At 48.6% G+C, this 16,178-nt stretch overlaps 1 protein-coding gene across 3 annotated transcripts in view; it reads right to left on the reverse strand.

Moving 5' to 3' along the window:
* Positions 1 to 7,428: 7,428 nt before the first annotated feature.
* The window catches only part of Kirrel3 (kirre like nephrin family adhesion molecule 3), a 559,151-nt gene continuing 550,401 nt past the window's right edge, over positions 7,429 to 16,178 (reverse strand). For 2 of the 3 annotated variants that reach the window (XM_037207647.1, XM_028879069.2), the window contains 4 exons: positions 15,328 to 15,435; positions 13,856 to 13,965; positions 9,438 to 9,524; positions 7,429 to 8,889 (listed from right to left, as the gene is read on the reverse strand). In XM_037207647.1, the coding sequence (XP_037063542.1) occupies positions 8,446 to 8,889; positions 9,438 to 9,524; positions 13,856 to 13,965; positions 15,328 to 15,435 (749 nt within the window). In that variant the 3' untranslated portion in view covers positions 7,429 to 8,445. Of the gene's footprint in view, positions 8,890 to 9,437; positions 9,525 to 13,855; positions 13,966 to 15,252; positions 15,436 to 16,178 lie in introns of all 3 variants that reach the window. The other variant, XM_037207646.1, reaches the window with a different exon arrangement.

Here is a 16,178-nt window from a genome sequence, read left to right on the forward strand (position 1 = left end):
TCGTGGCAATCCTCCTGCCTCTTCAGTGCTAGTATTACAAATTGTGTCATCATGCCTAGCTTAAATGTATGTTTTTACTTATACTATTTATTACCAACAAAGAAGTGTATCAGGATATAACCCATTATAAATCAAGGTGTGTGTGTGTGTGTGTGTGTGTGTGTGTGTGTGTGTACTCCATTTACTTTTTTTCTGTTCCATTCTTTGTTAAAACAAAACAAACAAACAACAACAACAAAAACCTTGCTCAGTGTCAGGTCCAAAGAAAGTAGGGACAGCTGGTCAGTGGTGGCGCACACCTTTAATCCCAGCACTTGGGAGGCAGAGGCAGGCATGGATCTCAGTGAGTTTGAGGCCAGCCTAGTCTACAAAGCAAGTTTCAAGACAGCCAGGACTGTTACAAAGAGAAACCTTGTCTCAAAAAAACAGAGAAAAAGAAAGAAAGGAAGGAAGGAAGGAAGGAAGGAAGGAAGGAAGGAAGGAAGGAAGGAAGGAAGGAAGGAAGGAAGGAAGGAGAAAGCAGGGACCAATGGCTGTCTGTGGTGCCCATTAGCACACCAAAGTGCTTGGGGTCTCCAGGCTCCCTCAGCATCACAACTACCTTTGGCTCTTGTCTGCTCTTCTCACCCAGCCCTCGACCCTAAACTTTTCCAGGTCACGAGCTTCCCTTTCCCCAGCCTCTCATTCCCACAGAATCCTGCCATTTCGACTGTGCACCCTCTTGGTTCTCTCTCTTCAATCTTCCTCTCTTGGACCCCACTCTATCGGTCCTCCACTCTTTGCTTTCTCTCTTATTCTCATCTCCTCTCTTCCTCTCTGGATCCTCCCTGCCACCCCCCACCCTCACCCCCCATGACCCCATCCATTCTGCTGGCCTTGTTTAGTCTACTGCTTTCTCCCCTTGTTCTCTGGCTGTACTGTGCTTCATATCTACAATAAAAACCTTCTCCTTAATCATACCTTGGAGCAACCATATCCTCACTTTATACAATTAGGATCTTTGGATTTCTGTGCCCAAGAAATAAGCTGACTAGATATGATGGTGGGCACACATTTAATCCCAGCACTCTGGAGGCAGAGGCAGATGGATCTCTGAGTTCAGGGCCAAACCTGGTCTACAGAGAAGTTCCAGGACAGTTAGGGCAACAAAGAGATGCCCTGTCTGAAAAACAAAACAAAACAAAACAATAAATACGGTAGAGGGGTGGGGGAGGGGTATGCAATTTAGTTGGAAGGTGTTTGCCTAGCACACACAAAGCTCTGAGTTCGAGTCTCAATACCACTCAAATAGAATGTGGTCAACGCACACCTGCAATCCCAGCACTTGGGAAATGATGGCATGATGATCCCAAGTTCGAGGTCATCCTTAGGTACATAGCCAGATTGAAGCCAAGCCTGGGTTACATAAAACTGTTTCAAAAAGGAAAGGGGATGAAAAAGCGAAGTTGGGAAACGATCCTGAAGCTCACGCCCCATTTGGGAGGAGCCCAGATGCTGGGAAGCCTCAGCTTCTTCACTTAGAGGGACAGCAGGAAGAACAGCTAGTGTTTGGCGGAAGGGTTGGGGAAGCTTGAACTCTGGGCGGCAGGTGTTATTGCTTGCTCATATCTGATTCCGGGGGAGGGCTGACAGTGTGAAGTATGCAGAAGCATGTCTTCCCTCTAGGAAAGATGGGGAGGGTAGAGAGGATGGAGCTGGGTGGAGCTGGGCAGAGAGAATGAGAGGAGGCCCGGATGTCAAAACACCCCTTGAGGACCAAAGTTGCAATTACTGACCGAGGTTGTTCCAGAACCATCTGTGATTCAGAGACTTCCTAAAACACCGTTTACATCTCCCATGAACTTTAACACTTACTTCACTTGTCTCAAAGTGAGGTTTTCTCTGTGTTAAGCATCGAGCTTCTCTGCCTGAGGAGGTGAATCTCGGGAGTAGAAGTTGGAGTCTGACAGGGACACCGGCCGGTCCTTCCGCTGCGCATTTGCTGTACTGATGTGGCCCTTGTGTGACAGGCGAGCCAGAGAAACTTTCAGATCAGGTTACCTGAAAACCTCCTCTGTCGCCCTCACCGGCATCACTTCGTCTACACTTGCGTTTTTTCGGAATTTCTCCGAAAGTCAGTACCCACTTAGTGTCAAGAACGCAGTTTCTCAGTGCCCAGGCAACACAGCCCTGGTCCTTAAATTTCCATGCCGAAGGGGTGAGGTGGTGTCTTTAACTTAGTCCCCTTTAGATCCTCTTTGCCTGATTGGCAGTGACTCTTAGGGGATGAGTCCTTTCCTAAATTCAGCTTCTTACGTGGAATAATATTTTCCTCTTGCTTAACTGGGGACAGATTTCACAGGACTCACATTCTCCCAATGAAGTTGTGGCTTCCAGACTTCATTTTCTAATCTTTTTGGGTGTTAATTTTTTAGACTCACCGTTCCCCCCAACACACACACACACACACACACACACCTGCCGAGGACAATTTCAAGAGCCATGCCATATTGCCTGTTTGAGTTAAGTTTCTGTTGTCCAGTATTGAGCCACTAACCAGAAACTTTTGACATGCCTGGACAAGTCCTGAGTTATTAGAAAATAACTTAACATTTCCTTATCTTTCTGCTACAGTGACCAATAGTAACAATGTTTTGTGGTTAGGTTCCTTGGTTGGGTTGCTTGGCAATTCAACAGCTCCCTGATCTTTTCCCAAAGAAAGTTTCCTGGTCTGCTTACTATCAAACCCACCTGAGAAAAATAAAATTTTGCAGCTTGATCAGAATACTGTCTTGCTGTCAGTTCTTTGTGTCTCTTGTCCCTTCATTCGCCATTCCCCCTTCTAGGGTCTCTGCTAAAGATCCCACTGGCCGGGACACACACCACCACCACAACCACTACAATTAGAGCATTCTTCAGATGTCCTCATTGTATCCCAAGATATAAGGAATCCTTGCATTCCAAGGATCATAGGGTTTAGGAACAGCAGAAAGAGATGCTTTGTTTTTTTGTCTGTTGTTCCTCAGTCAGAGAGCTCAAGGGAACTTCCTTTTGATTTTTTTTTTTCGAGACAGGGTTTCTCTGTGTAGCTTTGGAGCCTGTCCTGGATCTCGCTCTGTAGACCAGGCTGGCCTTGAACTCACAGAGATCCGACTGCCTCTGCCCCCCGAGTGCTGGGATTAAAGGTGTGTGCCATCACTGCCTGGCTTTAAGGGATCCTCTTGATCAGGGTTCAGGATGTCCCCGCTCTGTGAGTTGAAGAAGAGCACTGGGTACAGGGCGTGACAAGTGGATATTGACAGAGGCACACCTACTGCCAGGCTGGCTAAGGGTATATACCCTTATATATATATATAGCTCAGTGGAAAGTGGGAAAAAAAAATCCCCCATAGGGTAGTGGACACATAATGTGTATATAAAATCAAGGTTGTACACCACAGCTCAACGGTGTATCCTGTGAATGATACATGTTCACAAAAGGCTGTTTGTTTGCTTATTGTTTGTTTTGAAGTTCTGGGGATCAAACCCAGGGCTTTGCACAAGTTAAGTAAGCACCTTGCCACTGAGCTACACCCTTATCCTCCACAAAGGGCCTTTTAAGGAGAGCTGTGGTAGGATTTAAACTGCAAGGCTTGTGACAAAAGCTTTCAGTGCATGCCAGATCCGGATTAGGCATGAGGGGAGGTGTCTCCAGGAAGAACAGCAACTATGGAGGGAGAGAATCAATAATCCAGGAGCAAACACCTGCTCATCTGAGAAAATAATCCTTGCCAGCAGAGAAGGGCAACTTGACATTTTCTCCTTTTTCCCTGTTTGTGACCTGGCTAGGAAGACTAAAACACAATGGATGACCCGAGCCTTCCTTATCTGCAGAGGCGGGAGTTGGCTGCAGGTTTTGATCCTAGAACTGCCGATGGCTGGTGTGCACTTACCGCTTCTAAACCCAGCCCAGCTGAGACGCTTCCGAAAGACCTTTGTTTTTTTTTTTTTTTTTTTTTTTTTTTTTTTTTTTTTTTTTTTTTTTGTTTTGTTTTTTTCGAGACAGGGTTTCTCTGTGTAGCTTTGCGCCTTTCCTGGAACTCACTTGGTAGCCCAGGCTGGCCTCGAACTCACAGAGATCCGCCTGCCTCTGCCTCCCGAGTGCTGGGATTAAAGGCGTGCGCCACCACCGCCCGGCTCCCGAAAGACCTTTGTAAAGCAGAAGGGAAATTGGAGATTTCGCATCCTTGTCAATCAGCTTAGGTCTAAATGTTTTTTGTTTTTTTTTTTTCCTAACAGACAAACTTACAGACCCTTTAAATAATTTATATTTGAATTAAGATTTTTAAAATTTAAGTATTTGGGGTTGGGGATTTAGCTCAGTGGTAGAGTGCTTGCCTAGCAAGCGCAAGGCCCTGGGTTTGGTCCTCAGCTCTGGGAAAAAAAAAAAAAAAGACAAAATTTAAGTAGCTATACAGTTAGTAAGAGTTTGAGAGCAGGGCGTGGCCAGTGATGGAGTACTTTCCTAGCCTGCTCAAAGCCCTGGGCTTGATCCTTCATACTACAAAAGAAAAGAAAAAAATAGTAAAAGTTTGTCTTATGGGGAAATTTTGTAAGCAAGATTCTAAGGGCAGAACTTCCCTTCATTTTTTATTTTTTCTTGATGGATGCCATCACAAATCACACATTCCTGGGAAGTTCTAATCAAACTGGTGGATGTGAACCCTTCCGTTTCACTTCCTGCTTCATAATAGCAAATGCCATACCCAGCATATTTTCCTTCTCATCCAGGAAGTGAGGGATGAATTTCCTGTTAACTCTTCCCTGTTCTGAGAAACCATCCAAGGACGACTACGACATTGCCGTTGGCGGGTCTGTCTACATTGTTTGTCGTTTTGGATTCCCGAAAGTCAAGGGTGGCTTTCTAGGCCCGCGCTGTATAATGACTTGTTTCAACAGGCTTCTCAGAAATAGATTCGGCATGGTGGCATTTCAGCTCTTCACTCGAGAGCACTTCCTTGTCTGTGGAAGTTGAAGGGTGATGGAAATAACCCCGGCCTTTGCAGACTGATAGCAAGCCTGAGAATTAGAAACTGGGCTCCTGTCCAGTGACTGTGAGCCAATAATGAAGTCCCAGCTATCAGAAAACTGGATCCTGGCCTGGAGTGGGGGGTGATACACAGAGTGTCTTTGTTTCTCAGGGAGTTTGTGGTCTTTCCAGGTCATCTGGGGACTTAAGGTAGAGGATGGAGGCTGGCCTCCTTGATGGAGTTGTGGCTAGTCTTTGTTCAGCCAGCCCTTGAGTGGCATGTGACCTGCACTGTTAGCCACTTCCGCCAGGACTGTAGAGAGTGGCTTTGAGCTTGCACTGTGTCATGGATACATCGTGCACTGGCATGTGTGTCCAAATCTTACATTTGCTTCTTATCTCTGTGATCTTGAGCAAGTCTTTTGGCTTCTTTCAGCCTCGTTCCCACATATGTAAAAGATGAGGATGCTTTATCAAAGTGTGAGGAGGATTCAGTAAAATGCGAGTGTAGAACACTCATTCTGTCCCACAGGAAAACACCTACAGGAGAATTCGGGGCTTCCCACTTCCTCCCCCTCCTACCTTTTCTCCACCTCCACTCCTGTGAGAGTCAGCAAGGCTGGAGACAACTGAGAGATGAACATGTTTGGGCTCCTTCTCAATGCTCCAGAGAACTCTACCCCCACCCGCAACCTCAAGTGGAGGGAGCTTCACCTACAGAAAACTGTCCAGTTCACTGTATGCTTTTCTGTCCATGTTGTACTCTCTTACAAGCACTGTGTACCGGTGACCTATTTCTTCTGCAATTCTTAATGTGTTTGTGCACGGGAAAGTTCCGCAGCATACAGCCTAGTCTGGTTGTGGTATTCTTGGTGCTGTCATTTCATTGTCTATGATTATCCACATTTTTTTTTTCTCTGTGAGTGTCAAGGTCCTAGAGGGTGCTGGGCTCATTCTGTTCCATGGGGCAGTTTTCTTTCCTGATATGGTTATTGTGCCATAATCCTTGATTCTGGGAAAGAATGGATACTTCCACCCTATTAGTTCAGTGTGTGTGTGTGTGTGTGTGTGTGTGTGTGTGTGTGTGTGTGAGAGAGAGAGAGAGAGAGAGAGAGAGAGAGAGAGAGAGAGAGGAGAAAGAGATAGGGGGTGTATAGGGTAAAGTGAGCTGTGGTCAGGATTAGGAAGTAGTTTATCCCACCATGTCCAAGTGGGAAAGATTGGGAGAAATTAACGGGCCAATCCTCTTAAGTCACTCCTTTCTTATTCCAGCACATCAAGACAGTTTCCATGTAGTCGTGGGCCTTTGTCCTCCATTGGCAAAGGGTAAATGCATATGAGAAGAGGGAAAGCTTTCTGAGATGAACCTAGAGGGGACAGGGATCAACAATCCTGGAATCTATGACAAGCCAAGATGGTACAAGGAGCAGGATGCAGGGCTCCAGTGAATACTTTCATTTCTGATGGGTTTCTAATCCTTCTGGCTTGGGGACTGCAGAGGAAGATATCAAGGAAACTGAGAAAGTTTTGAAGCAATAGGAAATATAATTGAAGCAGAAAGTTACTCTGAGTGGAGTAGCTATGGAGGCTAGGCATAAGATCTAAGGTTAGGACCATTCAAGGAAACTGTGGGTGGAAGAGGCACAGACTTGATGATGAAGGATCTCATGATTGGTAAGGACCTCCAAGAAGTTGCAGAGGAAGAGTCAAAAGCTGTTGAGGACAATTTGGTTCTTCAGAGTTCCATTTGAACCCCACTCCCTGTACTAGAACACTAATTCATTTATCCATCCTGTCTGCTGTGAAGACGTTTAGAAATTTACTCTGGCCAGGCGGCAGTGGTACACACCTTTAATCCCAGCACTGGGAGGCAGAAGCAGGTGGATCTCTGAGTTCTAGGCCAGCATGGTCTACAAAGCAAGTTCCAGGCCAACCAGGGCTCCATGAAGAAACCCTGTCTCAAAAAACCAAAAAAAAAAAAAAAAAAAGGGTAACTCATGTGTGTGTGTGTGTGTGTGTGTGTCTGTGTGTGTGTGTGTCCTATACTTGAGTGTTAGAGTGTTGTTGGTGGATTATGGCCTTTCAAGAGGGCCAGCTTCTTATTTCCAAAGTGGAGGAAAACGTCCCTACAGAATATTACTGAGACAAAATGCTAGAAGGATCTGGCCTGTATCCAGAGTGATGGTATTGACTCACTGCATTTGGCAGGACCAAGGTTGGCAAGACCTGTTATTTGGATGATGTCATCCACAGAGAGTCAACCTATAGGTTCTATTATGGCCATAACCAGCCCCACCAATGACCTTCCCTGCCTGGGAAAAACCTAAGTGAAGAACATCCAAAACCAACCAAACCAACAACACCCCTGGGTTCCCACAATGCGCTTGGACTCTTGGGGTCTTCCTGTGGCTCTGCAGGAACAAAAGCACAGGACAGCTTGGTTGGAGGTAACGGCCCTACCATTTATTCTTAAATGGGGAGTGATGGGAGGGAGAGGTGCAGAAAAACGTTTCGCCTTGCACAGAGAGTCCAGTCCACTGGAGAATGGATAATTGTTCCCTGTGTTCATCAGCTGAAAAAGTCTGTCTCATCCTCCAGCCTGTCCTTCAGGCCCTCAAATCCGCACCTCCCGGGAAGCACTCTGCGGCAACTGCTCACCAAACCCTGGCCAGAGAAGTTCTCACACTCCTTATATCAGCTTGATTGTGCTGCAGGAAGGAAGGGAGACCACGAATCGGGGTGAGGGTGAGGGCGAGGGCTCCGCATTGTACAGCCCGGCACAGGGTGTGTTGGGCCAGGTCTTCTCCAGGCATTCACATTCTCCCTCCTTCCCTTCCTCAGCTCAGAGGACACCGGGCTGACGGGCCAGTCCCACCACCAAGCTCAGAGGCATCAAGTCCAAGAACAGAATAGAGACACAAAACACCAGACACATCAGGGGTGGGCGCCCAGGCCGATGCTCCGCTGGCCAGGGTCATTTCTCAGCCCTCAGCCTCTGTGGGATGGGCTATGCACAGTGGGGAAGCTGGGGTCTCTGGAGCAACTCAGCCCTGGGAAGAAGTCCTCCGTTCCCCACAGCTGTAAGGAACACAGACACCAGGATGGCTTATGGGCAGCAAGAGGTAACGAGGAGAGTGGACGGCAGTTTCATGAAAGCAAAGTTCTAGCTGCCACTAGTGCCTGTGGGAGGACAGGGTGGCTCAGGGACCTTTAGGGGAGAGCAAGGGCCAAAGCCCTGAGCACTATGCACTCAGCTGCATCCTCTTTATTTCCCACCTGGGAGACAGATTTGTGCTTGATTAGAGCTTCGGAGGAAGGTGGTGGTGGCAGAGGTGCCCAGAGGTCACCCTGGAGGCGGCCAGTCCTAGGGTCCTCTGCAAAGTAGCCCCAGTCCTTGGAGAACGAAGATGTGCCCCGTCCTCCCACCCTGGCCCATCCCCGCCACAGTGCAATGATCCTCAGACGTGAGTCTGCATCCGCCGCTGCAGGGGTCGACTGGGGTCGGAGTTCTGGGACGAGGACTGGGAGTGGTGGGAAGAGGAGGCAGAGGCCTTGCTGGCCTTGTCGAACTGCACGTAGCCATCCTGCTTGCCGCTGCTGCTGACACTGCTGTCACACTGCGTGTCCAGGAAGGAGCTGCTGTCGCTGAGGGAGCCCCTCTGAAACTCCCGCTCACAAAGCTCGATGGAAGAGCTGCCCATGCCCAACACGAACCTCTGTCCATAGTCGTAGAGGCGGCCCTGGCCACTCAAGGTGCTGTAGATGTTGGTGAAGGACATGCCTGTGGGCACTCGCTGTTTGCCGGTGGGGCGCAGGTCGGGCTGGCAGCTGGACAGGGAGATGGTCGGGGTTGAGTGGTGCTCTTTGAAGGTGTTGACGCTGTAGTAGCCGTTGGTGGGGTCCTGGGTAGGGCAAGAACAAGAGGCATTTCACCAGGGAGTCTGCGCTGGCTGTGGCCGGAGGCTGGGCTGACCACTCCTGCTCTGCACGGGGGAGGCACGGGAGGAGGAAAGGATTGGGGAGGAAGGGTACTGACTAGGAGGCAGGGAGGGTTAGCATGGCGGGGATGCTAGCAGAGCCTGGCACGTGCTCATTTTGTCAGGAGGGAAGGTGAAGCTGTTCCAGACCTGGTTTATATCAGGGCGATGCAAGGTCATTGGAAAAGCAGCCTTTAACTGTTTTTATGTGTTTGTCCAGAACACGAATTCTTATTTTTAAAATCTATTTGTTACAAGGCTGTGGGAGGGGAGAATTGCAGGAACCCAGCCTTAGCTCGGTTTCTTAGTGTCGGGGCAAGGAGAGAAGCTAAGGTCAGCCCCTCCCCTTTAGACAGTGACTCCTGTCCCCAGGCTGGCCTTGAGCCCTTCCATTCTGCTTGCTGCGGTGCTTTGTTTACATAAGGGATGGGGCCATCATCCCTGTAGTCCAAACCCACTGCAGCTACTCCTACCTTTAGGTTCTGAAACTCCTTCTCCTCTTCTTTGAGGACCTCCAGCTGCTTCAGCACTGAGTCTTGCTGGAATTCGCCCCGGTCCATCTACAACCCAAAAATGGCTACTCAATGTGGAGAAGGTGGGCTCAACTCCACCTCCTCCCAGGAGGAGACGAAGAAATGAGCTCCAAGGGTTGCCGTATGTGTACCCCGCACAGCCCGGACTGCAGAAAGGCAGGTGGGAAAGTTAGGATACAATGCCAGACCTCAGCAATGCTCTGGGAACTCTCATCCCAGGACAGAGATAGGAGGGGAGGGTGGATGAAGCATTGGTATGACTGTAAAGCCTTGTCTTCTTCCATTGGACAAGGACATCTTCTCCAGACTTCCCACTTGAATGTTTGTTGAAAAATTATGGCCAGGCCATGCATATACAGAACAAGATGCAGAAAGACGGAGCTCTGCTCCTCAGGGAGATAGATGTAGATTCACCAGAGGTAAGTGAGTAATCACAGAACATCAACACTGGGTACAGAGCAGGCTCTTTAGGGCAGTCTGTCAACCAGGGCTGGGATGTTGGAAGGAATCCCCGCTGAGATGCTGGCAACATAGGTGCTATGGTTGGGATCTGAACTATCCCCCCAAAGACCATGTGGTCAAGGTGTGGTACCCATCATGTGGCACTGTTGGGAGGTAGTGCTTAGTAGAAGGAAGTAAGGCCACCGGAGGTGTGCCCTAGAAGAGACCACTGGAACCCTGGCCAGCATAAGGTAGACAGTCATCTCTGAGGCATGCTTTGCTGTAATGTTCTGCCTTGACGTGGGTCTGCCAGCATCAGGACCACATAAACATGGGTTGAAACCATGAGCCAAGAGAAACCGTTCCTCATTTATTTTTTAAGTTAATTAATTAATCTCTCTCTCTCTCTCTCTCTCTCTCTCTCTCTCTCTCTCTCTCTCTCTCTCTGTGTGTGTGTGTGTGTGTGTGTGTGTGTGTGTACATCAAAGGACAATTTTCTCAAACTCAGATGGTCAGACTTGAGCATCATTGGCTTTCCCCTTCTGAATCACCTCACCAATGTTGGTTTTTGTTGTTGCTGTTATGAGACAGGGATTCATTTTGTAGCTCAAGTTGACCTGGCAATCCTCCTGCTTCCTGAGTGGGATTGGAGGTATGAGCCACTGTGCATTTTTTTCTTCTTTTTGTGTGTGTTGTATATGTATCTTTGTGTGAACAAGTTGTGTGTGTGTGTGTGTGTGTGTGTGTGTGTGTGTGTGTGTGTGTGTGTACATGTGTGTTTAGGCCAGAGGTTGGTGTTGGGTATCTTAAAATCATGCTCCATCTTATTTTTTGAGATAGGATCTCTAACTGAGCCCAGTGCTCACCAATTTAGCTAGCCTGGCTGGTCAGTGAGCCCAGCAGATCCTCCTATTGACTGGGATTACTGGTGCATGCTTTTGAGAGAACTGAACTCAGGTCCTCATGTTTGTGTGTCAAAACACCATATCAACCAAGCCATTCCCCTACCCTGACCCTGATTTTCTCAGTGTCTGTCATAGCAACAAAAAGCTGACTATACAGTAGGTCACATCTGTTCCTTACAGCAGTGACTCGAATGCACCGGGCAACTGTCTTAACATATGCCGAACAGCCTGAGGGAAGAGATGTCGCTCTCTTCCAATCCCCACCACACCTGGTTTAGGATCTTGTATGTTGTGATCACTGGCTGGAATGCTTCTGGCCAGGGTGAGTGTAGTGCTTGGGATTTCTGAATAAGTAAGCAGCTCACTGAGAGTAATGACTGGGTGTAAGATCCGGACAAAGCTTCCCCAGTGCAGAGTGAGTGTGTAAAGTGGTCAGGGAGCATAGGGAGGCTTCCCGGGACACATACGATGCATCATCACTCCAGCAGCAGTACTCCAGCTCAGGCTCCCACCCAGCTCTTTGAGTGGAGTGTTTTGTTTGTCTCTCTTACATCTCAGTCTTGGAGGACCACAGAACGGGCCAATGTGCTTTCATCCTGTTATTCCCTCACTAATTGCATTCCTTTTTTTTTTTCCTTTATTTTTCCAATCAATGTTTTGGCTCCATCTAGATTGTTGTTCTTTTTCCACAGATGTAACAACTAAACCTACTTCCCCTTAATGGAGTATTCCCCAGATCATAGGGTATAAGATCTCCCAATGTGGAGAAGGAGGACCAGTGAATGTTTTCCCAAGGGAGAGACTAGTTGCAGAGCCTCAGAAAGTCCCTTCTGCCAAATTACCCCCTCTGCTCATCCCAAAATACTCAGGGACACCTGCCCTCTTCCTGAGGGCTTGACTTTGAGACAAAAGAAATGCCTCCTTGAGAGAGAGCTAAAGGATCCATTAGGCCTGAGGGGTAGACCTGATGAAGCTTAAGGAGCATCGTTCCTTCTCAGGTCTGGGTTGTGGGTTCCCTCCTGTGTGTAGGAACACTCTGCTATGTTGGTATTGTGTTAGGGGAGGCCCCAGGGGAGATACAGGACCTTTGCCCTTGACAAGCTCCGGAGTACTTGGGAGGCTTCCTTGTCCCCCAGCAGCGGCCGTCCAAGAGGCTCAAGGGGGCTGCCGCAGAGGGTGCAAGCTCGCCGTTGTGTGAGGAGGGGGCAGCCGAGAAAATCTTGGAGTGGATGACATTTGAACCCCTTCTTATTGCAGGATGTGAAATTCAGCAGACAGGTCAACAGGGTAAGGGGACATGGGTCTCTGATGTATAAAGGACTTCCAGACCAGGAACAACCCGTTCTTATGTCTGGAAGGTCAGATCGGTTTGCCTGGAAGATGGAACTAGAAAGATTGGCAGGTCCCTTGCAGCGAAGGGCATGGTGACGTATTGAGCAGCTGGACTTCATCCAGCAGGCATGGAAGCCACCGAGGGACTTCAGTAGATTGTCACAGGAGCAGATTTACATTTAATATTTTATTTCGTTTGAGACAGAGTCTCATTAACCAGCTCAGGCTGGCCTCAAAGTCACAGAGCTACTACTGTTTGTTTGTAACCTGGGGTTACAGATGTGTGCTGCCAGATTTGTCTTTCAGAAAGACACTTTTTGCAGGGCCCCAGAGGCTGGATCGTGACAAGTGGCCAAAGCCAAGTCCCATGAGGGGTTTGCTGCAGTGGCCCGGGGAGCACCGGCAAGACCCCAAAGAAGGAAGTGAGCATGGAGGAGAGGTGGTTCATATATCTGAGACATATTTTTGAAGCAGAATTCTGTGAATCTGAAAATCGACTGGCTAGAGAGAGTGTAGCAGAGAGAAAAGACAGTTTCATTTACCAGGCATTCGTGAGCCTCTGCAAGGGATGAATCAGGCAGCAGTTGCTCCCCATCTAGTGGGTGGATTTAGAGCAACACAATATTTAGCAATTTCTGGGCTCTTGCAGACAGGCCTCTACATTCCTGGATTCTGCACAGCGGATTCCACCAACCATACATTAAAAATATTTAGGGAAAATTGCCTGTACCAAACATGCATATTCTACTCATCATTAATCTTTAAACAATATGGTACAGTAATTGTTTACATTGCATTTATATTACATTACATATTATAAGTAGAGATGATTTATGTCTATGAGAGAATACGGGTGGTTCCTGTGTAAATGTTATATGCCATTTTATACAAGAGACTTGCACATCCTCAGATTTGGGTATCTGGGAATGATGGGACCACATTCCGCACAGATGTTCTCAGGCTGTTCCCCCTGTGATCCTGCTGACGACCCTGCATATTACTGCGTTCACAGATCCATTTCACAGACTGAGGTTTCAGAGAAGCCTGTGTGCTTTATTCCTTGCTTTCTGTCACTCTTTCCAGATAGTCCCATCATGCATAGTGTGCTCTACAAGCTTCTGGCATAGCTGATCAGGCTTCTGCCTGGACAGGGAGGAGGATTCTGGTCCTTGAAGGGAGGATCAGGAAGAGGAGGTGCCGGCTTGGCGTTGATGGAGAAGCTTTGCTTTTACTTCTGGTAGACATCCAGTTCCCAAGAAGGAACCAGTGCTTCTGGAAGGCGCATGTGCGTACATGCGTGCATGCCTTTGTGTGTGTGTGTGTGTGTGTGTGTGTGTGTGTGTGTGTGAAGGGGGAAGAGAAGAAAAATGCATTGAATATCTATAATGCCCCCCACTCTGTCCTGCTGTGCGTATGTGTGTATAAGACTGCATGTAGCCACATGTAAATTTAAGCATAGATTCTTTCCCACCTCAATGGTCAGGATCTAGGTCAGGGACCGCATCACACATGTCTATGAATCTCCTATATTACTTCACAGATGCACAAATAAATGCTCATTGGCTGAGCGTATGCCTGGAGCAGGATGGGGTTGCCTGAATGCGTTGCCTCTGGGCAGTGTGGAGAGCATCAAAGAGTTTCTGTTCTCAGAATGGAGTGGGGCCCAGGCGGCATTCTTACCATCAGCTGCTTGATGGTGGCGTGATCTTCAGCCTCCCGGCCAGAAGCTGGCTCCTTGTGTACAATCTCCACTCGGATATCATTTTTGGCTGACACAACGCCTTTGAGATCTGGACATAAGATAGGAAAGCATAGACAAAAAATTCAGTTCTTGTCCTCAGGCAAGAGACATCAACTTCCCCACGGCCCCCTGCTGCCCCCTTCCCCCACCCCACTTTAGGATTTACCCTCCCCTCAGACTCTGAATTTGTAGTTTTGAGGGTTCCCCACCCATAGAGATCTACTTTTGGCTGGATGGGCCTTAAAGGCTAGCCATGCAGACTGCCTAGCTCCTTGGTATAGGTACTTCAGCATCTCCTGTGGTTGGAGAGGTTGTCCTCATCATCCCTTCACCTCACCTACCTAGGACCTGTCATCTTGAATCCCCACTCCCTTCAAGAAGTCTTCTCTGTCCTGGATTTGCCACCTGGATTTGAGCTCTCCATTTCTAGGACCACAAATCTTAATGATAAAACGACCATAAGGTCTCTCATCCAATCCGGAGCACACAGAGGTCTAGCTTCCCTGAACTACAGGAGCAGCCTGTTTGATAAGTCTTACTGGAATATGCTCTCCTATCATTTCCATGGGGAGGAAGTGAGGGAGGTTGCATCTTGTTGGGTAAGGTTGTTGGTAAGGTTGCTAGAGAATATGAGAGAGGAAGCAGTGACTTCCTTCTAACAGTAAAGGATGCCAGGTGATTGTAACTTGTTCTGGTGACTCAGTGCATTCTGATCCTAGAAGCTCAGAGTTGGTGGGAGTCATAAAAGTCATGCCATCCGACCATCTAATATCACAAATGGGGAAACTGAGGTCTTAAATGTGTGTGACTTGCCCAGGGTCACAGAGTAGAAGATTATACCTCTCCTATCTTCAGCTCAACTCAGCCATCCTACCTTTCCCTTACACCTGCCAATCACATGTAACTCCAGAGCTGAGCCCAGGGCAGAAGCCCTGTGTTCAAACAGTTCTTTAAGAGTGTGTTGACACTAGAACTGTATTGCTAATCATGAGAGATATTTAAAAGTGTGTCTGGAGCAACTCTCCACATGCTTTTGTGCCCTGTGTGGGTGACTTGCTTTTTAGGTTAAAATTCCAGTCTGCAGAGCAAGGAGGGTCAAACCACCCCATTCCCTCTGAGATTTTTCTCTCCACCCCAAATAAGAGTGCTATGTGCCCAACCCAAAGTGCTAGTGGCCTGTCCTGCTAGATGGAGGCCAGCTGAGTTTGGTTCAGCCTCAGTGGAGTTCCCACTTGCTGCCAGACACCCTCCAGGTGCATAACAGCACATCATACCCATCCCTGCCCCGGGAGCTCACAACACTGTTATGGCCCCTGTTCATCGTATTCCTGCTTACTTGCTCTCCTGGGCAGTCTAAGCCTGGCCTTTTTCTCTGTCCCCCTCCCTGAGATCCCGGGTCTCCCTCCCGTACTTCTCTGGGAACGGGCACAGCAGAAGGCCACAATGGTTGCCATTAGGACGAGGAAGGCCACACCAGCTCCTACGGCCACCCCGATGATGACGGCCATTGGCACAGACTCTGTGGGAAAGAAACAGACAAGGCTGATGAGGGACAAAGAAGCCTACTGTCCTGCTAGGGATCCTACCCAGTCCCCCAGGTGCAGCCCCTGCCAAGCTGGGGCCAGACTACTGCCATGTGGGCCCCTCTTGGGAATGCCTTGGTCGGGCCTGGGCAGGCACAGACAGTCCAACAAGGGTCAGCTCTGGCTAGGAATGTTGAGACTCGATAGAGGACACAGAGTAGGTGGAGAGTAGAGAGGAGCCAGGGGAAGGGGCAGATGCTAGAACAGACAGTGGAGGGCCGGGGTGGGTGGGTGAAACTGGAGATGCAGGGCGAGGCTAGGCTAATTTAGCTCTCTTCAGCATTAAGGAAGGGATCTGTTATGCATGCAGTGACTGGTGAGTCATAAGTCCATGGCTTTTCTTTGAAAAAAAAAAAAAAAAAATGGTGATGGTCCCTGCCCTTGTTTATTCTGTTCATTACTTCCTTTTCTGTGGTTCCGGGAGGGTACGTACAGACAACCAACTCTGAAGCAACTTCCCCTTCCGGCCTACTGGGAATCAGGACCCATGACCCACATGTCCAAGTGTTGGGACCAGGGAGTCCGATCAGCATCTTTGCTGCCACGGTGCTCAGGAGAAAGACCCTTTCTTTTTCCTTGACCTTCACACCCAACTCCTTTTTCAAGGCCAGCCCTCCGACAGACAGCCACCACCTGTTCTAGCCCCAAAGGCTCCAGAGTCCCTCACTTTGCTCTTTCC

Source organism: Peromyscus leucopus, chromosome 7 (assembly GCF_004664715.2).
Source record: "Peromyscus leucopus breed LL Stock chromosome 7, UCI_PerLeu_2.1, whole genome shotgun sequence".
Lineage (NCBI taxonomy): Eukaryota > Metazoa > Chordata > Mammalia > Rodentia > Cricetidae > Peromyscus > Peromyscus leucopus.